At 38.1% G+C, this 26,196-nt stretch overlaps 1 protein-coding gene across 2 annotated transcripts in view; it reads right to left on the bottom strand.

Moving 5' to 3' along the window:
- Positions 1-913: 913 nt before the first annotated feature.
- LOC146001713 (choline/ethanolamine transporter flvcr2a-like) overlaps positions 914-26,196 on the bottom strand; it is a 55,429-nt gene continuing 30,146 nt past the window's right edge. For both annotated transcript variants that reach the window (XM_083139379.1, XM_083139380.1), the window contains exons 4-8: positions 26,004-26,145; positions 24,997-25,199; positions 24,117-24,220; positions 4,361-4,471; positions 914-2,994 (exon numbers count right to left, since the gene is read on the bottom strand). In XM_083139379.1, coding sequence (XP_082995505.1) covers positions 2,703-2,994; positions 4,361-4,471; positions 24,117-24,220; positions 24,997-25,199; positions 26,004-26,145 — 852 coding nt within the window. In that variant the 3' untranslated portion in view covers positions 914-2,702. The remainder of the gene's footprint in view (positions 2,995-4,360; positions 4,472-24,116; positions 24,221-24,996; positions 25,200-26,003; positions 26,146-26,196) is intronic.

Raw genomic sequence — 26,196 nt, 5'->3', positions numbered from 1 at the left:
TTTATTTCTTCCTTTTGTAATAGTATCAAAAATAGTATCATATTACCACATTATTTTTACAAAATGAAGGTATCAATTAGTTCTTTCTTGAATTACTTACCTCCAGGGAATATCTGATTGATTCAAATTCATAATTCAAACCGTGTTACATCACGGTTTCAATCCACATTGTTCGTGACAAGTATGAATCTCATTTCAAATATGTGCAATTTTAAATACCGGTAGCAACACCTTCAGCTACAGCTTTAAAGTTTGAAATTTAAGGTAAGTCTTGTTCACTACCTGCATGAGCAGTTCCAACAGGTCTTTGTTGAAGCTGATTTTTTTCACCAGTTCTGTACGTATTTGAAGCAGCACAGCTCTTTACAATAATACGTTATGAATAGGGAAAATATCCAATGCTTCATACGTGCATGGGACCTACGCGGAACACAACAGAGGCATATGCATGCAGCATGTGTTACTAATCACACTACAATTTTTCGGGTTGACTATGAGGTCATTAGGTACTTATCATGCCCTCGCAGATCTCACAGATCCAACTTGCTTTGTTCGTTTGTAAGGGGTGTCTCAGAAATATTTTCTTTTTCTTATGTATAAAGATAAATTTATTACCAAAAGAAAGCTTAAGCATTAAATTTTTATATGTGGAAAAGAGTATTGGATGAATGGTGACCGTTCGTGTTTTCACATTCAATTATTCTTGAACTAAAGTTTTCGATCAGTCGCCGAAGCATGGCACGAGGAATAGCATTGATTTCATCTGTAATTCTTGGCTTCAATTCTCTCAAATTTTGTGGCATTGGGTTATTGTGGCATTACTCTTATGGTAACCCCATAAGAAAAATCTGCTGGTGTCAAATCGGGACTTCTCGGTGGCCAGTTAATGTCCCCTCTGCGACTGATGAAGAGCATTTAGTGATTAATTGGTGACGTGAGAAGTTGCCCCATCTTGCTGGAAAAACGTGTTTCTGTTGTAGCCATCATGGTTCTGAATTGCAGGAGTTAAAAAGTCCTAATCATTTGGCAGTAGCGCTCAGAAGTTACAGTTTGAGCATTACCCAGAAGGCGGATTCAAAAACGAAATTCCTCGTGCAATGCTTCGGCGAATGATCGAAAACTTTAGTTCAAGAATAATTGAATGTGAAAACATGAACGGTCACCATTTGTCCATATACTCTTTTCCACAAATAAAAATTTAATGCTTAAGCTTTCTTTTGGTAATAAATTTATCTTTATACAAAAAAATAAAGTATTTATTTTAATAGTTTTAAAAACGAAAATATCTCTGAGACCCCTTATTAGGTCATTAAACAGCCTTTCTACCTGTTTAGATTGATCGCGACATTGAAGATGAATGATGATCAAATGAAAGTAATGAAGGAAAACTCATGTCCTGACACAGACTCGAATCCAGAACCTTTGGCGGTGAAAGTGGTGAGATCCGTCTTGAGGAAGGAAATTCTCACTCGACACCTGAATGTTTTGAACTTGTGAATAAGTAGCTTGAACGAGCTTGCTTACAATAATAACAAGAGCTTAACAAGACGTATGCTCATACTTTCAACATCTTCGTCAACATTCACTGAAGTTCATTGCTTCGAATCCTATTTGGTGAGATTGACTTGTTCACAGTGACGGACTGAGGCTAAGGCATTTGATTCTTGTATTTTTGGCAATCGATCTGACAGACAGGATATGAGAATAGAGAGGGAGAAAGTAACATATCAATGACCTCTATACCTCATTTAATTTACAAACAGAAAATGTCAGCCGTTCTAAATTTATCTCTAGTTAAACAGGTCTTCTGACATTTCCATAACTGCCAAATTACCAATACAACGCTGCTTATTCACCGTTGTATCTCTTCTATATTTATTTCAGTATTTACGAACACGATAACATGTCACATTCTTTCAATGTACAGTCACAGCCAATAACAATTTGACACAGATCTTGAAATACTCGCTTTCCTGCAAGGCATTATGTGTGTTGTCTAATTCTACGGCGAAAAGTGGATTTTAATAGCAATGACAACTTCTACCACCGCCGTCGATTTAGGCAACACACATAACGCCTTGCAGGGAAGCAAGGTGTTCCATTTTATTGCATGTGGCTGTACAGCTACGGATACTTACTTCTGCTTTGCAATAAGCCCATTGACTTTCAATGGGGTCATTACAACTCAGAAGTGTCCATGACTGTCCATACATTGTTCAGTCCAGTGTGACATATGAAAAAATTTCAGTGCGGGAGTGGGATTGTGTCACTCCCCCTACAAAAGCCACCCTGGTTCCGGCTCAAGTACGTTCCGAAGCTACTTGGGCATTTATTTTGGAACAAATTCCTTTCAGTGGCACCTTTGTTAGGTTTGCAACACTGATGTCAACCAGGAAATGACTTATCAAGATCTTTTCATAGGCAATGACAAGTTAGCTTGACCCAAGAAACGGAACATTTATTACTCATTCATGCAGTCATGGCAAATTCCCAAGAGGCCACACTTTAGACTGGTTCACACAAGCATTAGCGAGACTAAGAGGTGGAAAACGTACTCATGAATTGGCGAGTCACATGCAAGCATTGCTGAATCTACTTCCGCATGTACTGAGTGACTGTCGCACTTCGTGACTGTGGCATTCCTTCGACGAGCTGTTCAAGCCCATTGCTAGTCTACCGTCGCCGTCAGAGTCTTATTAAAGTCAAGGAACGGTCGGCGGGGACACTTCGCTCCTCCCTTGAGCATTGAGCCTCCGGAGATCAGACTTGATGAGGAAGGTGAGGAGGAAACCGACGGCCAGCGCAGCGACGAGTGTGACGTTGCAGGCGATGTCTCCATAGTCATGTAGCAGCTGTCCGCAGAGGACGATGAGGGCGATGCCGAAGATTTGTCCGCTGCAGTTCAGCAGCCCCGAGGCCGTTCCCTCGGGTTCTGGGTACGTCAGCTCCGATCCGAATTCGAAACCAATCGACAAGTATCCAGTCATGAAGAATCTACAAAGCAGAGTAAACGCCAACTTAGTATTCATGTGCATTAACAACTTACACCTTGTTTTTCTTATCTTAAGCTAATCTTGTCCAAATGCAACTTTCAGCCTACAAGGACGTACACAGTGCCTTCTAACACATCGTAGTGCACTATTTCAGCGTAAAATGAGTATAATTACATGCTTTGGCAAAGGAAAAGTCTACGCTGTGATAAAGGCTAATCAATACTTGAGTTTTTACCTTGAATCACATATCCTGTATCGTAAAACAAACCCAATGCCTCGTGATTACAAGGCACGCAAGAGTTGTCGGGAAATGCTAGAAAAAGTATGACAAAACGAAAGAAATTGACGGAAATGAATATTCACGGTTGAAATGAGTTTCTAAGCATAAACATGAAGATCGCTTCAGTGATGGGATCAAAATTTTGTCCTGCAAGGAATTGCTCTAACGACTTTCTCATATATATATATATATATATATATATATATATATATATCTGTGTGTCTCTATCTCTATCTCTCTCTGTCTCTGTCTCTCTCTCTCTTTCTCTATATATCTCTCTCTCTCTCTCTATCTCTATCTCTATCTCTCTCTCTCTCTCTTTCTCTATCTCTCTCTATCTCTATCTCTCTCTGAGTCTCTCTCTCTCTCTCTCTCCACTGTTTAAGGAAGTGTGATCTGTTTTTATTTCTTTCCAATCAAACATTGAGGAAAATCATGTTCCGAGCGAGCAGGAAAAATGCTCGCGAAGCCAATGTGTATGTAGAAAAGGAGGTTTCTTCCAGTGGTACATTTAAATGGGGGCTAAACAAAAACAATATAATGATTATAATAGCTTAGCGACTTGAAAATTCTGAAAAAACTGCAAATCCAAGTGAGAAGAGTTGGGATTAAAGATAAATACGAACTTGCACTGCTAAAAATAAATTAATACCGGAAATGAAAACGTAAATACGCCACTGGTCTATTAATTTTTTGTTGGCGGTATTAACTACGTTCAGTAAGTAAATCATTTTTATACACAGCATTATTCAGGTTCGTTATTTTCAACTAAACGTACCACAAAAGCTTATATACTCAACTTATAGTTTCGAGGAAGATGTAACAAATTTCTACTTGCTCACCATACAGTTCCGGACAAATTGGATTTTAATTTCCTCACATCTTGAAGAGGTGTGTGACCACCACATGTCTCTTCCATATGTAAGAACACCCACAAGGAAAACGTAGTGGTGGTCGATGGAGAAATCTCTTTCGTTCAGAATAAGGTACAAGGGTGCTATTAACAGTTTCATATCATTTCCAGGAAGAAAGTTTCTTCAAGTTTTATCCGGTCTTATAATGTAAAACATATACATATCGTACTTACCCCAATACTCCTCCCGTGACGTACACAATCTCTATGTACCCGAGGTCGAGTGTGAAGGTGTAGGCGACCAAACCAACCAGGGCCATGAGGTAGACGACAAGAGTGGTTTGCCTTGGGTGGAGAAAATAAAGATATTAATTCATTCCATACATGTGCTTACAATTTACAATATAACAATATTTTTCGTAACAAGTGGAACCGAATGCTACTCTGTAACAGCCAATCGCCAAACAAGACTAGAATCCAGCAAGGATCGGGTAACTCCTATCAACTACAGAAACCAGTAGAGGCAAGGGGGGGCCAAAGATGGGGGTTGGGAGAAGGCAGTTTAGTTTTTCTTGGTAAACAAGGCCGCAGTGTTGCAGAAAAAGTGGCAAGACGGGGGGGGGACTGCTTTCCTAATCGCCGCCACTGGTGTTGGGAAAGTTACCTTTTAAAAGTAACTGAGCTACAGTTACTTGCTTTAAAAAGTAACCAAGTTACAGTTACTCATTGCAAAAGTAACTCAGTTACTGGCACTTGAAAAGTAACTGAAAGTTACTATTACAGTTACTTTCCACAGGAAATTTTCTTGCAAACAAATTACACAAAATCAATGATCATTAAATGTAATAAATAAATATAGGAAGACTTGTATATGTTTTATTTATATCTCTGGTACAGTGTCTCTCAAAAGTTTTAGGACAACGATATTTTAAAGTAGGCAACCCAATTTACACAAGCCGTTGGTGGGTTGCGTGCAGAGTTAGGCTCAATTTCAGAGTTGCCACATGCACAATAGATATTTATAAAATACGCGAAAGAAATATAAACAAGTATTATTGTATAAAATTATTAAAAATATCACTATTATATCGCAAATGACAAAATTCTTTCTGAAAGAAAAAAATAGGTTTTCTAGTATTTCATCGGTGATGAGTCTACAGTAAGGAAAAGAGGTGAGCGGAAACGAAAGGTTACAAAGGAGAGGAGAAAGAGAAAGCGAAAGGAGAAGAGGAAAAGTAGAGGAGAGAAGAAAGATAGGATAGACGAGGAGAGGAGATGTAGTGAGGAGAATGGAAAAAGATTCGAGGGGAGATGAGGAAAAAAGAACAAAGAAGAGAAAAGAGGAGGAAAACGAGAGGAGAGGAGAGGAGAGGGGAGGATGAGACGAGAAGAGGGAAGTGTAGAGTAGAGTAAAGGAGAGAAAAAGAGAATAACGAACAAAGAGAGAATAGTGCAGTGGAGTCGGAAATCTAAGACAGGAAAGGAGATAAGAGGAGTGGAGAAGAGTGGGATGGAGATAAGATGCGAGAAAAGTAGGGAAGGCGATATGAGATAAAAGCAGAACGGAAAGAGGGAAGAGAAGACGGAGAAGGAACTGGAGAGAAGAGGTAGTTGCAGAAAATATCGTCTGAGCGTCAAGAATGGATGCATTGGTCAAATTATCGACATGAAACATTCAATAACATTTTGAAATATATTGGAGAATATATTAGATCGGTGCGAAATGCCTTTTGGCTGAGTTCAGAGCAAATTAAAATCTTCCATGTAAGATCTTTGATTTTACCTGCGATTACACCACTAAAAAAATGAACGTAATTTTTAAAAGAATTATTCAATTTTTCTCCACTTCTCGGTTCGTTGAAATGGAGATTTTGTAATTCAATATTTCCCCTCCCCCCATCGTTAATTCCAAACTGAATCATTCCGTTTCACACGGCGTGCACAATGAACACAATGGGATATGTCTAAAACTTACGAAAATTTTCTGCCACCGGAAGGGTTTGAACCTACGACCATCAGATTGACAATCCTGAACGGTAGCCACTTCCCTACAAGTTTCAGCTCCTTAAAACACGTAGAAGAACCACTACACCACGCATTTACCTTCGAATGAAACAACAATTTTTTTTTAAGTATTCTGTCCCTCCAATATTGTAAATGTCGTTTGGTATACGTGTAGTTGAACTTTTACTTTAATTTTGATTTGCTTTCTTGTAGTATAACCGATATCTTCGAGAAATAATTTTCGAAGTGATTAAAAACGAGAATATCGGTAGTTGTGAAAATGCGAGTTATTTCTTCTAACTTATTATTGTGATTAGACATTACGTACTAATGGAAAATATCTAGAGGCTTGAACATTACAGGACGATGTTCTTTTCCTGTGATACTGTAACAGACAAAATGCTTGTTTACTGATGCAAGTCTTGTGTCCAGAACAGTCTTATGAAATGTATTTGCTGTTGCGTAAGATAACACGAAATAATTACACCGTGTGCGAACTACCAAATACATACATGTAGCAAGTAAAGAAACTTATCCCAGAATGAAAATTCCACATAGTTTTAAAACGTTTGTTTAAGCAATGAATAACTGGAAACGGATCACACATAATTCCCTTGCCAAAATCTAGTGGTCGAAAATTAATTTCAAGACATTTCATATCTATTCACTATATTCCAAGTTATAAGGAACTATTTCGTAGATGTTCATGAAACCGTTATAGAATTACAAATAAAATATATTCACAAGCTTAGATATACTAATACGAAGAAAGAAATTCAGAGTTAAATTTCAAATGCATGTGTATAAAGTAATTCTAGAAGTACGGAGCTATATCTGAGTATTTAACTTCTTTTTTGCAGATAACGTTTACAATATTGAGGCGACAGAATAATTAGGAACAGTAGCTCCAAGAAAACAAAGGGCGTAGTGTATTGGTTAGAGTTTTGAAAGCATTACGGTCCCACGTTCGATCCTCCATACTAGATGTTCCTTAAAAAAGAATCCCTTCCATTAAACAAGAGCATGGTAACATTATTTGTAATAGCAGTATGTAGTGGCTACATTGGTCTGCATATCGAATTTATAAAAAATATAAAGAAATAAATGAATTGACACACGTTCAACGGGATATTTTTGTATATAAGATCATGAATTATGATACTCTAACGATAATTGTGTACTGCTTCAAAGACATTAACAAATATTAATGAAATAACTATTTATATGTGTGGAAATTCAGGACATGCTAATTTTACCCCTTTTCCCACTTGAGTTCAATGCAAGCATGCAAGGATGTGTAAAAATTTCAATTTTGCTTTTGTATAAATGAATCTGTTTCTTGCGCGAAAGTCTTCAAGCTGCAATATTTGGTGGTTTTAGTTTTATAATCATTGATGCAAGGCTACCAGACGTCCGATTCACCGATTTAGTCAGGACAGTGCGTTACTTTCAATCCCTGTCCCGACTTTTTCGAACTGCAATCGTGATGCGAAAATGTCTCTTTATTATTGTTTTTTTTTGTTAACTCACAATTAGACATGTTCTATATTGTATGAATAATTCTAAGTACGCAGCATAGAATTATCATGACTTTTTAATGGTGCTCGCACTATTTGAACTATTTTGTAATATCTGTCTGTCTGTCTCTCTCTCTCTCTGGTCTACGTCAATGACAGAAATGCAAGCAATATTCTTATTTAATTTTAACCCAATTAAAGGAAAGTGTAAGCATTTAAAAGAAATAAGAAAGATCATTATGTTGCTCTTCCTTAGAAATTGTTGTTCTTCGAGAAAGAAAAATTAGAAGGATTTAGTCCAGCACCTTAACACAGTGTCCCACGAGTCTCTCTTGACTAACACTGTAAATTGTGAAGTGATTTTATGAATAAAATTTTCCGCCTGTTTACTGTTTACGTATAACGTTGCACAGATTTGGTAGTTCGCACACGGTGTAATTATTTCGTGTTATCTTACGCAACAGCAAATACATTTCATAAGACTGTTCTGGACACAAGACTTGCATCAGTAAACAAGCATTTTGTCTGTTACAGTATCACAGGAAAAGAACATCGTCCTGTAATGTTCAAGCCTCTAGATATTTTCCATTAGTACGTAATGTCTAATCACAATAATAAGTTAGAAGAAATAACTCGCATTTTCACAACTACCGATATTCTCGTTTTTAATCACTTCGAAAATTATTTCTCGAAGATATCGGTTATACTACAAGAAAGCAAATCAAAATTAAAGTAAAAGTTCAACTACACGTATACCAAACGACATTTACAATATTGGAGGGACAGAATACTTAAAAAAAAATTGTTGTTTCATTCGAAGGTAAATGCGTGGTGTAGTGGTTCTTCTACGTGTTTTAAGGAGCTGAAACTTGTAGGGTAGTGGCTACCGTCCAGGATTGTCAATCTGATGGTCGTAGGTTCAAACCCTTGACATGTCCTTCCCGGACGTATGAACAGTCTGCTGAAGTACATCATTCCGCCTGATAGATATGAATCTTGGAATAGAAGTTACGAGATTAATGGAAGTTCATGTGATAATTTTTGTGCTGCTGTTACTATGATTTTTAGTGCATTTCGTTATGATGTAAAATGTTGTTCTTAATTGGATAATCAAGATAAATATATTCTGAACCTAGATGTTAACACGTAAGTCCTGAGTTTGTTAATTTACTGCAAATCTTAATGTTTTCCCGTGCCCTGGGAGGTATCACGTGTATACCGATATACAGTCTCATGTTACTCATTCTCAATTTGTATTGAGATAAATCTATTCTTATGGATATTAATATGCTATAGTTGAATCTGGCACGACCGTGTCAATAATTTGGCGCACAGAACGTGGGGCCACGAACACATTGTGCATTAGTTACGTTAATCTTTGGTAACGTGTTTTAGATTTGCAGTTGACTCAGAACTTTTGATGCGCAACAATGGAAAAGAAAATATTAAGAAGTGGAAGCAAAGCGTTAAATGTTGACGAAAGCACAGTTCATGTGTTTTGCTGTGAGACTACATCAAGGCTTGATGATACGTTTGTTTGCACTGAGTGTCACAATACTTTTCATTTAAATTGTGCAAAGCTAAAGTCACCAAAGGAAAGTAATTCTCCTTGTGAATTAACATGTCTCGCATGCAAAGAAAAACTTGCAGTTCCTGTTGTTCCAGTTACTACTGATTTGCTTGCGTCATTGCAGCGAATGCTGGAGGCAAATTCCCGCAATCTGGAAGCTAAAATGGCAGAAAATTCTAGTAATCTAGAACTAAGAATACAGGAAAGGATTACTGAAAATTCTAGTAATCTAGAACTTAGAATCCAGGAAAGGATTACTGAAAATACTAGTAATCTAGAACTTAGAATACAGGAAAGAATTACTGAAAATTCTAGTAATCTAGAACTTAGAATCCAGGAAAAGATTACGGAAAATGCTAATAATCTAGAATCTAGAATGCGGGAACATTCTGATAGCTTGGAGGCTAAGTTACATGAGAACTCTAGGAGGTTAGAGGATAAACTTCAGGAAAATATGAATATCTTGGAGCACAGTTTACAACTAAGACTGGAAGAAAGTAGTAGAACTCTTGAGTGCCGGCTAGAAGCAAGGATGGAGGAGAAACTGGCCCATAGTTGTTCACAACTCGCTGCGTCCAATTCAGAGATGGGACGGAGGATCGAACAACTGACTCTGCAAATGTCTGAGGGACAGCAGAAATTGAAGGAAAGCCTTGAAATTGAGATGATGAGCTTACGTCAAGCATGTCAGTCAAATTCTCAGCAGCTGGAATCTAAACTCGATGAAACAGTTCTTCTGTTGAGGGAAGAAGCTGAGCAGACCAAGGAGGAGTTCCGAAAGGAAATCAGTGAAACGCAGAGCGGTTTCAGAGAAGAAATATCCAGAGAGTTGGACAACCAGGTGACCAATATGGCATATCAGCTGAGAGAAAACCTGAATTTGCGAGTTGAAGAGACTGTGGCGGAAAAACTTAAAGGCACAGAGGGTCCTAGAGAGAATGCTGAAGAGTGGAAAAATGATATGGAATCCAAACAAGGTAAGCTTTCTTCAGACATGCGTAATCTTTGTGACGAAGTGGCTCAAATTTCAACCACTTTAAGCAAGTTGCCACTCTCCGGTGAACCAGAGTTACCGCGGGTGGACCAGCTGGGCGCGCCTTTTCGAAGGTTACTGTCTCCTAGTCGTTCTGAGGTCTCTTCGGGGCAACGAAACCGTACACATTTAAAAAAAAGACGCCACAGAGAGATCGTTTCCAGTTCTTCAGGCAGCGAGTCGACTTTATCGGAAAAGAGAAAAGAAAGAAAATCTCGAACCAATGCTACGCGTGGTGGGATGACTCCCCGGATGGCTGACCTGAATTCCATGCGGAAATTCGACGGAAATATTATAGCCACTTCGGCTGTGATTTATCTCAAAGAATTAGATACCAACCTTGAGATCCTTCAGATCCCGCATAGATACAGGCTGGAGATTATTCCTCGTTTGCTAACGGGCTTGGCTTATCATTGGTTCTACTCTCATAAGAATGATTTCCACACATATTCAGATTTCCGTAGGGCGTTTAAGAGGCGTTTTGCGTCTTCAGAGGCAAAAGAAAGGGAGTTGGCATCTGTTAGGGCCAAACGGTACAATAAAAACAATGACAATAGTTTGGAAGAATATGTTTGGTCTGTGTACTCTGCTTACAGAAACCTGAGTAGCCACTACACAGAGCAGGAGGTGGTAAACCTCATAATCGGCCAATTGCCTTATAGAGTGAAGCAATTGTGTATGGCCCACGCTCCCGTAACTGTAGATTTGCTTGCAGATTTTGTTAAGAGATACGAGCAAGCGGAAGAGCAGGATGCTTGGCGAACTGCGTGGAGGAAGGAGAATCCTACTCACCAGAACAACAGAGATATTCCAGGCAACTCGGCAAACAGAAACCCGAGGGTTCGTATGGTCCAGAGGCAGAATAATTACCGTGAAAATCGCCCTGCAGGTCCATATAGAAACGGCAATCGTTATCGTCAACAAAGCCAAAATAGGCAGAGACGTGAGTATGCTGCTCCCAGATACGAACCTTGTGAGAGACCACGAAATGAGAACCGTGTATCTTCACCGGAGCACAGTGAACCTTTGAGGGAAGGTCGTAGCTCTCCACGATTCCAAGCGGCGAGCAGTGGCTTACAAACAGATGCTGCAGTGTCGTACCCTAGTAACGAGCAGCAACAGAGCGTTGAGCTGACCAGAAATTTTTGCTGGGAGAATGGAGCAAATCTCGACCAGGTACGGGATTTTACCCCACGCCTGGCATAGAAACGTCCCCTTCTGATGTCGGGCGGTCTCGGATAGAACTGGGGCCTGCAGAAAATAATTCCCAGTCTGTAAGTAATGATCTGAAGCTGGTGTTTGTTATTAATCATGAAGAGAGTGAGTTTCTTTACAATTTGTGTCAGGCTAGTCAGTCTAAAAACTTTGGAAGAGCGCCTGAGTTCAAGGCACGTGTAGCAAATGTTGATATCACTTGTATAGTGGACACTGCAGCTGAAATATCTGTTCTGAGTCTCGAGATTTGGAAGAAAATAAAGCAAAATTTGCCAGGGGCCATGTTACAAGCTACTCCAGAGGTACGACTTATTGATTTCGCTGGAAAAAGTCGAACTCGAGTTGTGGGAAAGCGCAGAATCGTGCTGGAAATTGCTGAGAGCACCATACCTTTAGAAATTTTTGTTGTGAAGGATTTGCCTTCAGACGTATTATTGGGTTATTCGTTCCTGCAGAAATATGAAGCAGAGATCAATCTCAAGCATAAAAAGTTGTATCTAATGGTGGATCGAGAGCCAATTGAGCAAAAGCTAGATGATGATGATTCCGTTGATAAGCAGATGAGCGTCCGGAGGATTGAAGCTAGCTACGATATATGGGCTACACCGCTAGAGGATATAAGGGAGAAGATTAACTCCAGTGAATTATTGGCTAAGGAACAAAGAGCCGAATTGTTCGAGATATTTATTGCACATAGTAAGGTGTTTTCAGAGAGGCCTGGCACGGAAAATGGCTTAGTTTGTGACATTCGTCTGTCCAGTGACGTTCCAGTGAGTCAAGGACTTTATCTAGTTGAGTTGCAGAAATTCTTACGTTTTCTTCACGTGTATTGCCAGTGTGTCTACCTGATATTGTTCAAAAGGCTCTTCAACATTGCCTCATTGGTTGATAACAATTACAAATTGTTTTGTACATGCAGTTCTATCCAAGATTGTACTAAATTTCCAGCCCGAATCCGAAGAAGGCGAGAGAGACTGGCAGAGTAAGGTTGTTCAAGTGCAGTTAAGGGAACGATATTCTGTGCAGAGGCGGAAACTGAAGCAGAAGTGCCATGCTTTGCAGTTGAAGGAGGATGACCTGGTGCTGCTAAGAAGTCATCGTCCAAGTTCAGCTGTTAACCGAACCATTTCCAAGTTGTTTTATTTGTGGACAGGACCGTTCATAGCTACCCAAGTGAAATTCAACACGGCAGTGTTATTGGACACAAAAACTCGTAAGGAAGTGTGCAAGGTAAATTTCGACAATCTGAAGATTTTTAATTGTTCTCCAGACATGAGGAAAATACTTTTAGAAGGTTGAATCCAAAATCTCATAGACTGTGAGTGCTTCCACGAGTCGTCGTCGATTTTGTTTCTCAATGGAGGGGGCGATTGACATGTCCTTCCCGGACGTATGAACAGTCTGCTGAAGTACATCATCCCGCCTGATAGATATGAATCTTGGAATAGAAGTTACGAGATTAATGGAAGTTCATGTGATAATTTTTGTGCTGCTGTTACTATGATTTTTAGTGCATTTCGTTATGATGTAAAATGTTGTTCTTAATTGGATAATCAAGATAAATATATTCTGAACCTAGATGTTAACACGTAAGTCCTGAGTTTGTTAATTTACTGCAAATCTTAATGTTTTCCCGTGCCCTGGGAGGTATCACGTGTATACCGATATACAGTCTCATGTTACTCATTCTCAATTTGTATTGAGATAAATCTATTCTTATGGATATTAATATGCTATAGTTGAATCTGGCACGACCGTGTCACCCTTCCGGTGGCAGAAAATTTTCGTAAGTTTTAGACATATCCCATTGTGTTCATTGTGCACGCCGTGTGAAACGGAATGATTCAGTTTGGAATTAACGATGGGGGGAGGGGAAATATTGAATTACAAAATCTCCATTTCAACGAACCGAGAGGTGGAGAAAAATTGAATAATTCTTTTAAAAATTACGTTCATTTTTTTAGTGGTGTAATCGCAGGTAAAATCAAAGATCTTACATGGAAGATTTTAATTTGCTCTGAACTCAGCCAAAAGGCATTTCGCACCGATCTAATATATTCTCCAATATATTTCAAAATGTTATTGAATGTTTCATGTCGATAATTTGACCAATGCATCCATTCTTGACGCTCAGACGATATTTTCTGCAACTACCTCTTCTCTCCAGTTCCTTCTCCGTCTTCTCTTCCCTCTTTCCGTTCTGCTTTTATCTCATATCGCCTTCCCTACTTTTCTCGCATCTTATCTCCATCCCACTCTTCTCCACTCCTCTTATCTCCTTTCCTGTCTTAGATTTCCGACTCCACTGCACTATTCTCTCTTTGTTCGTTATTCTCTTTTTCTCTCCTTTACTCTACTCTACACTTCCCTCTTCTCGTCTCATCCTCCCCTCTCCTCTCCTCTCCTCTCGTTTTCCTCCTCTTTTCTCTTCTTTGTTCTTTTTTCCTCATCTCCCCTCGAATCTTTTTCCATTCTCCTCACTACATCTCCTCTCCTCGTCTATCCTATCTTTCTTCTCTCCTCTACTTTTCCTCTTCTCCTTTCGCTTTCTCTTTCTCCTCTCCTTTGTAACCTTTCGTTTCCGCTCACCTCTTTTCCTTACTGTAGACTCATCACCGATGAAATACTAGAAAACCTATTTTTTTCTTTCAGAAAGAATTTTGTCATTTGCGATATAATAGTGATATTTTTAATAATTTTATACAATAATACTTGTTTATATTTCTTTCGCGTATTTTATAAATATCTATTGTGCATGTGGCAACTCTGAAATTGAGCCTAACTCTGCACGCAACCCACCAACGGCTTGTGTAAATTGGGTTGCCTACTTTAAAATGTCGTTGTCCTAAAACTTTTGAGAGACACTGTACATAACATAAATCTTCAGATATTAATATTATATATATTACCACAAAAAATAGGATGGAACAAAACACTAAAGTCTTCAAGTGCAATTAGAAATATCTAATTGCAAAAAAGCGTGGATTTTCTAAATGTAGCATGAAACGAAGCCTATCTTCCTTGCTTTATCCGATTTCACGAAAATACTTTTACCTTAGTATCCAGAGAAGACACATAGTTGGAAACAGTGTTGCCAAATGTATCTCTCCACGTACATTACAAATATTCAAGATAATAATTTAAGTGCCTTAAAGTAACTGATAAAGTAACTGTTGATGACGTAACCTTCAAGTAACTCCGTTACAGTTGCAGCAACTTACTTTTATAAGTAGCCTACTTATAGTTATAGTTCATATAAAAGAGTAACTGTTACTTCCAAACATTGTTCAATAGAGAACTGATAGCACTGACCGTTAAAAACAGGCAATCCAACACATATAGAATTTTACATTTTACTAAACCATCGTTTTAAATATAATTTTATGTGCTGAACTTTTGAAATTATGATTTCAAATTTTATTATCTTTTTGAAGCTACCACCAAACCATTAATGTCATAAAAGTAGTAAGCTTTGTGTTTCTACGTAGCTCAAGTCAAAACATTGTCAAAATTACAGTATGGAGGTCTCAGAAACATTTAATCTTCTCACATAACTTTTGTTTTCATACAAATCCACATTAACTGATGAAAGGTTCTATCACGATTAAATAGTACATTAATTAACAATCAATTATTACTTGTTAAATTCTATGTACGTTTTGTACTGTTATTGAACTTGATTAATCTTTATCTTATCAGGCGGAAGTTTGAAGAACTATCTATTTCTTTATCATCGAAATTGAAACAACAAAGCGACTCTCAGATTAAGTGACAATTAGAAGAAACTCAAGTGCGCACGTATCATATTTTTTCCTAGGTTTCAAAATAGGGCATATTGATAAAAACAAGAGTAAAGGTCAATTAGATCAGCGACCAGTGATCCAAACTCTAACTATAAACAACTAATATGATTATGTTTCTTTACTTCCACTATATTGTTATATTGTTCTTTTGTCGATACAGGGAGTGTAAAATCTAGTTTTTATGCATTATGTAGATCACATTCCAATACACATTAAATTATATGTATGTTACATTCAAACAAGATATAATATACACGTTTACAGGGCATGGAAACGGTTGTGGAATGCAAGACGTCCTGTAAAAAATAGGATGTCTGGCAACCATTCTTTTGCATAACTTCCATCACTGAGTTGATGTGCTTTCTTCTCTCAATGTGTCTGAGTAGCAAAATTTCTCACTACATTAACTTCATTTAAATAGACACAAATACCATACTATTCCTGTTGCCCCAGTTAGAAACACTGAAAGGAAATAAATGCTTCGAACATTGAACTTTCGAGTGTAGTGATAATAGTCTTAAGAAGTTTGCATCTCAATTACGATGCCAAGTTTTCATTATTAATACTATCACAACTTTTTCATGTCTCAATGTGAAAATTCCAATTACTATCCCCATGTGAGGCAAATGGGGAACTTTGTGCATTAATTACGATACCCAATCTTTCATTAATAGTATATTCAAATGATTGCAATATACTTATGAACTAACATTGTATCTGAAGATAATACGGTGTGCATAAGGAAGATTTGCTACTATTAATCTAACCTGAAAATTTACTTTTCATAGACACACAGAATTCACTTCATAGCCAACTAAATATACTGCTGGACAAAAAAAACGGACACCATAATATTTGACATCTGAATTGCAATTACTTAAAAATTACGCTCTCAGTTAAGTATTGAACATTTGAACATTCATTATTGAACATTTTCCATAGTTTTTCAGTTTATTATTTATCTATTTATTTATTTATTTACTCGTATTTACTTATTTGGAACACCTAGTAGGCTCAAAATTAATTTCATGTAATTTTGTTTTAATGTATTGATTTTCAATTCCTGTTGATGTTATTTTGTTTAATGTCTAGAGAGGCATGAATTTTGGTTCCAGTAGCTCTTCGTGATGATGGTCGTAGTGTGCGCTATATTGCTAGGGTGCTAAATATAGCACGAAGTACTATTCATGAAGCTCTCAGACGGTATGATGGTTCCTATGGTAGAAGAGCGGGTTCTGGTCGGAAACGATGCACAACAGCACGGGAAGATCGTTTCATGCGTATCATAGTCTTAAGAGACCTTCGTATGACCTCAAATATTGTGGCACGGCGTTTGAGAAATGTTCATAGAGCTGTGGTTTCTTCACGAACAGTTCGTAGAAGACTGAATGAAAGTGGTTTATCATCTCGGAGGCCGGCTACAGGTCCCAGGTTGTTAGCACGTCACCGGAAGCGAAGACTGGAATTTGCTACACAACACTTACATTGTAATGTGTAGCAATGGGAAAAGGTTTTATTCTCCGATGAGTCAAAATTCAACCTACGTTCATCAAACATGTGTATAGAAGACCTAATGAGCTTTATGCACAATGTTGTTTCGTTGAAATAACACCCTTTGGAGGCGGTGGTGTCATGATCTGGGGAGGTATTTCTTTACAAGGACGTACAGAGTTGGTTCTTGTAGAGAATGGGGCAATGACAGCTTGCAGGTATATTACAGAATGTTTGGCAGATCATGTAGTACCATATGCACCATTCATAGGCCCAGATTTTGTTTTTGTGCATAACAATGCGCGTCCTCAAATTGCGAATATTGTCACGGAGTACCTGGACGAAGTTGCGATTACGCGATTAGAATGGCCACCACAAAGTCCGGACCTAAATCCGATAGAGCACGTCTGTGATCAACTGAAACGACATATCAGAAGCCACGCAATAGTTCCAGAAACAATTGAAGAGCTAAGACGTGCTATTCAAGAAGAATGGGAGCAATTGGACCAAGAAGTGATTGCCAACCTTAATTTGAAGTATGCCACGGCAGTTACAAGCTGTAATTGATGGCAGGGGAGGTAACACCCGCTACTAGACAGCTACTACTAGTACCAGTTAACAATATTAAAAAAATATTGCTAAGATTTCTTTTCCTAATTTTTTTTGGTAGTATTCTGTAACTTTCGTTTATGTTCTAATTTAACTTATTAACAATAAATTTTAATTTGCTTTCTGTTGAATATATTCAGGTTTTCTTATTTCCAATAATTTCTGCAACATTTAGTTAGCCTTCGAATAAGAATTTATGCGTTACCACAAAAAATGCAAGTGTCCGTTCTTTGTTTTTGTCCAGCAGTGTATAATAAATGTTTGCTGTCGGAAACGCTAAAATTTGGCAGCATATAGGATCACCACAATATGTAAATTCCTACCTGTAGTCTCTCGCTTCCTTCCTTACAGTCACCTAAAGAACACACCATGATTTTCTTTATTCGAACGCTTTTGATAAAGTTTTCGGATCTCGTACAAACCCCCAACACACCCTAATTTCCTCAACATCCTTGTAAAAGTTTTCACAAAGGCCAACATTTTATTCGCCTTGACTCTAAATTCACTCCCAAATGTGAAAATCTAGATAAAACCCTGTACGTACAGGTACACATAATGAAAGAGGATGTAAAATTGATATTTAGTTATCAACTATCTAATAATTATCACCAAACATAAATATTAAAAAAAGTTTGGCAGCAAGGATGTAGAAAAATTAACGACCTATCTTAAAATGTATACTTTCATCACACACATTATTTTGTAAAATAACAATTCTGAAAAATGTATATATTCCGTACACAAATTGTTTAAAATAACCCCCTAACCCTCCCATAAACTGTTGCACTGTTGCAAGTCACCAACTCCTTTAAGATGGTTTCACAGGACTTAGGCTCACCCTTAAGGGCGAGAGGAACATTTTCCCCTAGGTACTCCTCTCTGCGGCAACTGCCGAGCACTGTTGCCAGCTTCGCTCTTTTGGAACCAGATCTTGCTCTTTGGTGCATTCGTTTGGCTGTGAACTGTGGCACCCGCCCCCTGCCCCTCTATGGTGCCATCACTGGCTCCGGCCGACAAAGACCAACTTTTGTCATGAGTATATATTTTGTACGTGATGTGATATTGTTATATTGGTTATATTGGCTGCGTCACCCCAACAGCTGCTTTTCTATAGCGCCGTAGCTGAAGTGAAGAAGACATAATATTGTTATCCGGGATTCCATTTATTTCCAATTTCATGCAACCATTGGTGGATTATTGAGATGGGTGATGCCGCCAAATCTAGACGGTGAAAACTAAGAATAAATTCTCATCACTTTAAAGTTAAAGGTAATAGCAATGCCCCCACCCCTCTGACACCTAAAATTACTCTAGGAGGCACTTTATGCAGACTTCGTTAATCTAGCTCCTTGAAAGACATCTTTAGCTGTATTTAAGGTGAAATTTAGCTCTTTCATGGACATCAGGATTGGCAACACTGCTAGGATGATCGTAGGAGGCAAGGAGAAATACATTAGGCTTATGGGACCATTATTTTACTCGTTCTCTCGGAAATATCAAACATCCAATGATGGAAAAAGTACACGTTGAACTATGTCTTAGTCGTAGGAAAAGTTGAGTCTCCCACTTGATTAGCCGTAACTTGAAGTTGATTTTCCATAAGGAATACATAGGATTCTGTAAATACTTATTGATCATATTTTTCAAACATTGTGTCTAGCTTAAGAATCACCTTAGAAAACCACAACTTTGCAGCAGGAGAAATTCATACTCTCTTGTATAGTCAAGGTTTTATTTATATATATATATATATATATATATAGCAGTAGTGCCTATTTCGACGATATTGAAATAAATGCACAACTGGTGCGTAATTGTCACTCTTCCCCTTAACACATTTTCTGAAACAGAGTTCCAGTGACGATAACATTTACTTCTCAGTGGCGTATTCTGGTTCTAAAGAGTGGGTAATCTCCGACCCTTGATCCTCAAACTCCAAAAGTTTCCGTGCAATTTATGTCAGGATCCATATTGGATTTAGGAATATTGTGTCTTATTGCTACGACCACAATCAATTAATTCTCGTTATTGCAGTTTAATATACGTGTAGAATTTCAAATAATAAAACAAGACAGTATTATAAAGCTATAAAAAAACAACCTGTGAAATATAAAATGAAAGACGTGCACTAGTGAAATAAAAACCCGCAATATTAATTTAAGTGCAAAATTCAACTTACTCCAGGACCCGATTACTTGTGCTATACCACATCCAAAGCGCGCTGTTTGTCCAGTTGCACGTCAATACATGTCTGTGCGAAAGATTGCAGCTTAACAAAGGAAGTTATGTGACTTTTGGATTTTTCATGTTTGACACAAGCGTTGCAAAGATTACACGCGTCCATACATTCAGTCCATACATTTTCAGCCCCGAAAAGTAAGCACGGCCAACAAAAAAGCAAAGCTTATTAACACTTATACTTCCTGTCAACCATGGTGTTTTGTCATAATTTGCTTGAGAAAATGCCTCACATATTCCCGATTTTTGTCTTTGTGTGTAGAAATAAGTTCAAGCGATGACACTGGCCTACCTGTATTAACAATTTGCAACTTCTCCTGAAAAGATCTTGTTCCACAAGGTTACACCAGCAAATCTTGTATCACATCCATTACCCTTTAACACAGCACTATCACGACAAACACTAACACCTAAATAAATAATAAACACGAAGCACAGCACGAAAGGAACGACTACACACATTAAGTTTCACGCGCCAAACTTCTGTTGTTGTGTTCTTGGCTCAGAATGAAATTCCCTACGAATGACAAAAAAAATCCCTTTCCGAGCTCGAAATGACAGGTTTTAAAAGTTCGAATCATTGCAGGCCAGAGCCAGAATTTTATTTCGGGATGGGGATCATCCCTTATTAGCAGCCGCCACAGAAAGTTGAAACAGTGGGGTTAGAAGTCCTGAAGATGAATCTCAGATTATTACAACGTATTATGCAAGGTGTTTAATCCTGCTAATGAAGTAAAATTAATTACCACTATACACTTTTTAAATTAGATATTTGTAGGATTTCGGGGAGGGGGGTTTCAGCCCCCGAGTCCTCCACCTGGCTACGTGCCTGATGTGTTTTTTTTTTCGTTTTATGTTTAATTCGTTCATCTTTATCACTATTAATCTAAAGAGGCGGAATATAGCAACTTAAATTAACTAATATATTCATTCATTCATTCATTGTTTTCTGCCTAATTGGCAGGTTTTTCACTGCAATCTCCAGCTTTCCCTATTCTCTGCCTTACGCTTCGTAATAGCATACGACCCAGTTAATTTAATATCATCCATAAGCTGATATCTTTTTCTTCCACGGACTTTTCTTCCTTCAACCATTCCCTCCAAGGCATCTCTTAGCAGGCAGTTTCTTCTTAGACAGTGTCCTAACCAGTTTCTTTTCCTCTTCTTGATGGTCTCCAGTATAGATCTTTTTTCACCAACTCTTTTCAGTACGGCTTCGTTTCTTACCTTGTCTGTCCATTTTACACGCTCCATTTTTCGCCATGTCCACATTTCAAAAGCTTCGAGTCGTTTCTCTTCATTTCTTCTCAACGTCCAGGTTTCTGCACCATATAGTGCTACACTCCACACAAAACATTTCACTAATCTCTTCCTTAGACCTATGTCCATGGGTCCACAAAAATATTTTTTTCTTCTATTGAAAGCTTCTTTTGCTATTGCGATTCTCATTTTCACTTCTTGGTTGCAGCTCATGTCACTGCTTATAGTGCATCCGAGGTACTTGAAGCTATCCACTTGCTGGATTCTTTCACTGTTTGCTCTCACATTAATATTCCTTGGTTTCCGTCCTATAACCATTGCCTTTGTCTTCTTTACATTAATCTTCATTCCATACTGCTCACATCTAACATACTATTTATGGTTATTTCATCCTCAGCGAATAATGCCATGTCATCAGCAAATCTTATGCAGTTTATTCTTCTTCCTCCCAATTTGACACCTCCTGTGCCCTGGAAACAATTTTTCACTATATCTTCTAAATATATATTAAACAAAGTAGGCGATAGGCAGCATCCTTGTCGTACTCCTCTTCCAATTTCACAGCCTTCTGTCATTTCGTCTCCTGTTCTCACTTTAACTCGTTGATTCATGTATAAGTTGCTTAGAAGTCTTCTCTCTTTCCAATCTACGCCAATTTTCTTCAGAATTTCTAAAAGTTTAACCCAATTCACTCTATCAAAGGCTTTCTCCAGGTCTACAAATACTACAAACACCTCCTTTCCTTTCTCTAAATATCTTTCCCCAATGGTCCTCAGTAAACCAATTGCATCCCTTGTACCTCTTCCTTTCCTGAAACCAAACTGTTCTTCCTCTAACTCGCCACTGACCTTCGAGTATAGGCGTCTGTTGAGAATTCTTAGAAGAATTTTTGCCGAGTGAGATATCAAGCTGATTGTCCTGTACTCAGAACATTTTCTGGCATTGCTTTTCTTCTGCAGAGGTACCAAAACAGTCTCCGTGAAATCTTGTGGCCAATCCCCTTTCTCATAGATTTCATTGCATAAGTGCAGTATTTCTCTTTTTCCATCTCCCAGGCATTTGATAAGTTCAACAGGAATTTCATCAGTGCCCGTTGCTTTCCCATTCCTCATTTCTTTGAGTGCTTGCTCAAATTCTTCATTCAGGATATAGTATCCTTTCTCATCATCAGGCACGTCGTCTTCATTTTCTACATTCAGACTGTCTGGGCGATTCTCTTTCTGGTAGAGCTCTTCAACGTACTTTCCCCACACATTCGATATTCCTTTTTTGTCTGTGATTTCACATCCTTCCTCGTCTTCTATCATCCACATTGTTTTCCATTTCTTCTTTTGGAAGCCCAAGCAGTTTACTTCACGATACATCAAGTCATACCTTCCCCTTTTTTCCAGTTCTTCAATTTCTTCACATTTTTGTTTCATCCATTGTTCTTTTGCCCTGTCAGTTTCTCTTCTTAGCTGGTTATTCAGTATCTTGTAATTATGTCTTCCCTCTTCTGTATTTACATTCTTCCATTTTCTCCGTTCCTCCATTTTTTCCAGCATACTTTCAGTAATCCATGGTTTCTTTGCACTTTTCCTTTCCCTGTAGCCTATTGTTTCATCCACTGCCTTCTGTAAGCAGCTTTTTATTCCATCCCACATCTCATCCTTATTGTTACAACTAGCTTTAAACTTATTGTAGTTTCCTTGGAAATGTTCTGCAAATTTTTGTCTTTCGTCTTCTTCCCTTAGCTTCTCTAAGTGGGGTTTCTTGCTCACCTGGTTTTGGGTTATCTTCTTCAATGTAAGATTGATTTCTCCTATTAGCAAGATGTGGTCTGAATTAATGTCAGCTCCTGGCAATGTCTTCGCATTTTTCAAACAATTTCGAAATCTTTCTTGTACCAGTATGTAATCTATCTGGTATCTTTTACAATCTCTTGGACATATCCAGGTGTACCTCCTTCTCTTATGTTGCTGGAACAGTGTGTTTCCAACAATTAGGGAGTTTCTTTTACAGAAATTTACCAGGCTTTCCCCTCTCTCATTTCTCTCGCCTAATCCATATCTTCCTACTGTACTTCCATCCTGCCTTTCTCCTACTACAGCATTCCAATCACCCATTAAGATAATGCACGATCCCTTTCTCTCTTTTTCAATCAGTTCCTCTATCTTCTCATAGTTTTCCTCCACTTCTTCTTCTGACAACCCACTATGTGGCATATACACTTGAATTAACACTAAGTCTTTCTTCTTTCCTTGAAATTTCACCATTATAATCCTGTCATCCACATAACGCACTGCTATAACTTTATGTTTCACACGTGGTCCTAGCACTATTCCCACACCACGATTTCCTTGTTGATCACCTCCAGAATAAAACATCTTGAACTCATCACTCACTATTTCACCATTCTGTTCCCACCTCACTTCTGATATTCCCATAACATCTACTTTGTTTCTTCTCATTTATATATATATATAATTTATTTTTGATATCTTTCCCTTTAAAAAATATTCAGTTCTGTGAAAGAAGTATTCTCGCTGCTTTTGAAGATTAGAGAGGAGAAACAATTACTATTTTTGTAAATACAAGGATGGGGGAGTCAGCATATAGGTGCTTTAATTGCTTAAGCTTTGAATTTTAATTTAGTTTGCTTCATCTTCAATATTTAAGCTTTTTCCCTTTGATAAATTTATGTTCAAGTAACAGAAATTAGCAAGACAGAAGCAAATGTAAAGTGAAAATTAGCGTAGAATTGGTTTGCCCATGTTATTCAATTTTCCTGTTCTTCGCACTCTACCGGGTATGTTTTCCCTAGTTCAGCGGAGGGAAGGGTAAAGGCTCTGAAGGTTGAGAGTGCGACCGGTGGACTCTCACAAGAAGGAGGTTACCCTGGGCACGGAATCACCGCGCCTGAGAAGCAGTGTTTCCTCTCCCTCTTTCCTCTCTCCTCCCTCCTCGCCAAGGGTTGTAAGGGAAGAGGGAGGAATGACGTCAGGGTGAGATTCCCTGAAGTCATTCCACCGGCTGGAGAAAGGTTCCCGGACATTCAGCGGCAAACGGTTGGAAGCATTCGCGCGCTGGAAGCAAAGAAATGTATGTATCGAAGTTGGTTTAGAAGAATATTGCGAAGAAGTGTATATACATATATATATATTTTTTTTAAAAAAAAAAAAGAAATACAGCCGGGTCATCTGCGATTACCTAGATGACCCAGAGTATACGCCGCTGTTACTTCTACAGAAAGTTTCAGCGTAATACTTACTTAAACCTGTGAGTTCTGTCCAGCACAAACCCTCCAACGACGGAACCAAGCACTCCACTCAGAGTTATCACGAGCCCTATTCGTCCAGCATCTTCAGATAGACCCTGAAATAACATTTTTTCTGTTTATAGACAAGCATATCATGTGCGCAAACGTACATGAAAACTTAATGTAATTAACATCAGAAGAATCTTGGAACACTAGGGACTTTTATTCTTTTACTTGTCAGGCAACAAATGATTACGAGCTATATTGTCTTCTGTTACTATTCATTTATCATGTGTCATACTAATCAAATAAACAATGTATTACAAATTTGTTTTTACTAATATATATATTATTATCATCATCATCATCATATTCTGTTGGGAGACTTCTAGGAGATACACCAAATGAGTGAATATGCAGTACAATTGTTTTTTAATTATTTTTCTGTTACATACAATTGGCGTACTGAAATTAAATTCATGCATGCATATTAATTTGTACACGCCTCCTTCAAAGAAAAAAAATAGAAGTTATGGAGACATTTTTGTCATAAAGTTTATGTTGTGAGAATTCTTACATATATATGGAATTTTGAAAAATTGTGGAACCATTTATCCTTTGGATTAAATAGTAGAATATGAGAAAACACAATCTGGTTCCTGCATTTTACACTCAATTTATTGATGTAACGTATTTTTTATTTTGGTTATTCCGTTTGAGTACTAACTAACAACTGTTATGAACAATAAAAGTAACAAGCTTCCTGCTTTTTAGTAGCTTGAAACAAACTATGACAATATCCAGGGGTGGTGGAGGGACCGGTTCGACTTCACTCCCGACGCCCATGTATACAATGCAAGTATTGATGACTTGTTACGTGAGCATCACTTACCGGGAAGTAGGAGAGGACAACCTGGTTGAGCAGCGTCGAGACGCCGTAGAAGACGCCGACGTTGATTCCGTAGGCAACCAGCAGGAGGTCGTAGTTCCTGTTGGTCAGAAGGCGACGAACGGACGGCAGGTAATCGGACGTCTCCTCCTTGGAGATGTGTGCCTGCGCCAGGCTAGGCGGTCGAGGTGGTCGAGAGTGGAACACTGGAAAGAAAGCACCAGATGGCAGCACACGTCACAGGATTTGATTAAACTTTACTTTTTTGTTATTTAGCGTCGCTTTTATGCCACTTTTAGCTGATCGCAAAGATGAGGGTGAGTGATGATATGATGAAACTGATGAAGGGACACTTATAAAGAACACTCTTGGCGAGGCGGGCTGGGACCCGAAACCAGAGCCCCTGTCGTAGTGCGCTGTGATAACCATAAATTCACTCACTTCTCCAGTAACATGTAATCAAAATTGAAGAGAAACTATTGCTCAAGTTTTAAATAAATTTCTAACAAACAAATTTAGTAATTTCTCGAGTAATGTTTAGTCAAGATTAGAGTGGAACTGCTTCTGAAGTTTCAAACAAATTTAGTCATTTTTCGAGTAATGTTTACTCAAAATTAGAGTGGAACTGCTCCTCAAGTTTCAAACAAATTTAGTCATTTTTCGAGTAATGTTTAGTCAAAATTAGAGTGGAACTGCTTCTCAAGTTTCAAACAAATTTAGTCATTTCTCGAGAAATATTTAGTCAAAATTGAAGAGAAACTGCTTCTGAAGTTCGAAATGTGAAATTAGTGAATTACATTTTGCAAAAATCGTCGATCCAAAATCCTAGATTTACCAATAAAAATATATCCCTTATTATTTGTATTAGTATTATACAACTCTGAGTGATGTGCCACCATAGATCATGTAGTTTCGGATACCTACATACAGAGATGAAGTTAAACTCGACCAAACTAAACAGAAAGAGAGACAGATTGCAAACGAACTTACAGAAAAAAACACGTACTTACAGAAAAACACTAGGATGAGAACAGCGGTGGGGGCTGCAGCAGTTATGTAGTAGAGAATGCTCAAATCGTGACCGATGTCATCAAGGTTGTCGTGGTCCTTCACGATGACAGGAGGCAGAAGAAACCCCAGAGCTATGCCGACCTGAGAAAGAGTATTGATTTCAGGACATAACAATACTTTATCATTTCATTC

This window comes from Lepisma saccharinum, chromosome 17 (assembly GCF_977018435.1).
Source record: "Lepisma saccharinum chromosome 17, izLepSacc3.1, whole genome shotgun sequence".
NCBI classification, from domain to species: Eukaryota; Metazoa; Arthropoda; class Insecta; order Zygentoma; family Lepismatidae; genus Lepisma; species Lepisma saccharinum.
The sequence above is the reverse complement of the archived record's forward strand: the minus strand, read 5'-3'. Positions and strand labels throughout refer to the sequence as shown.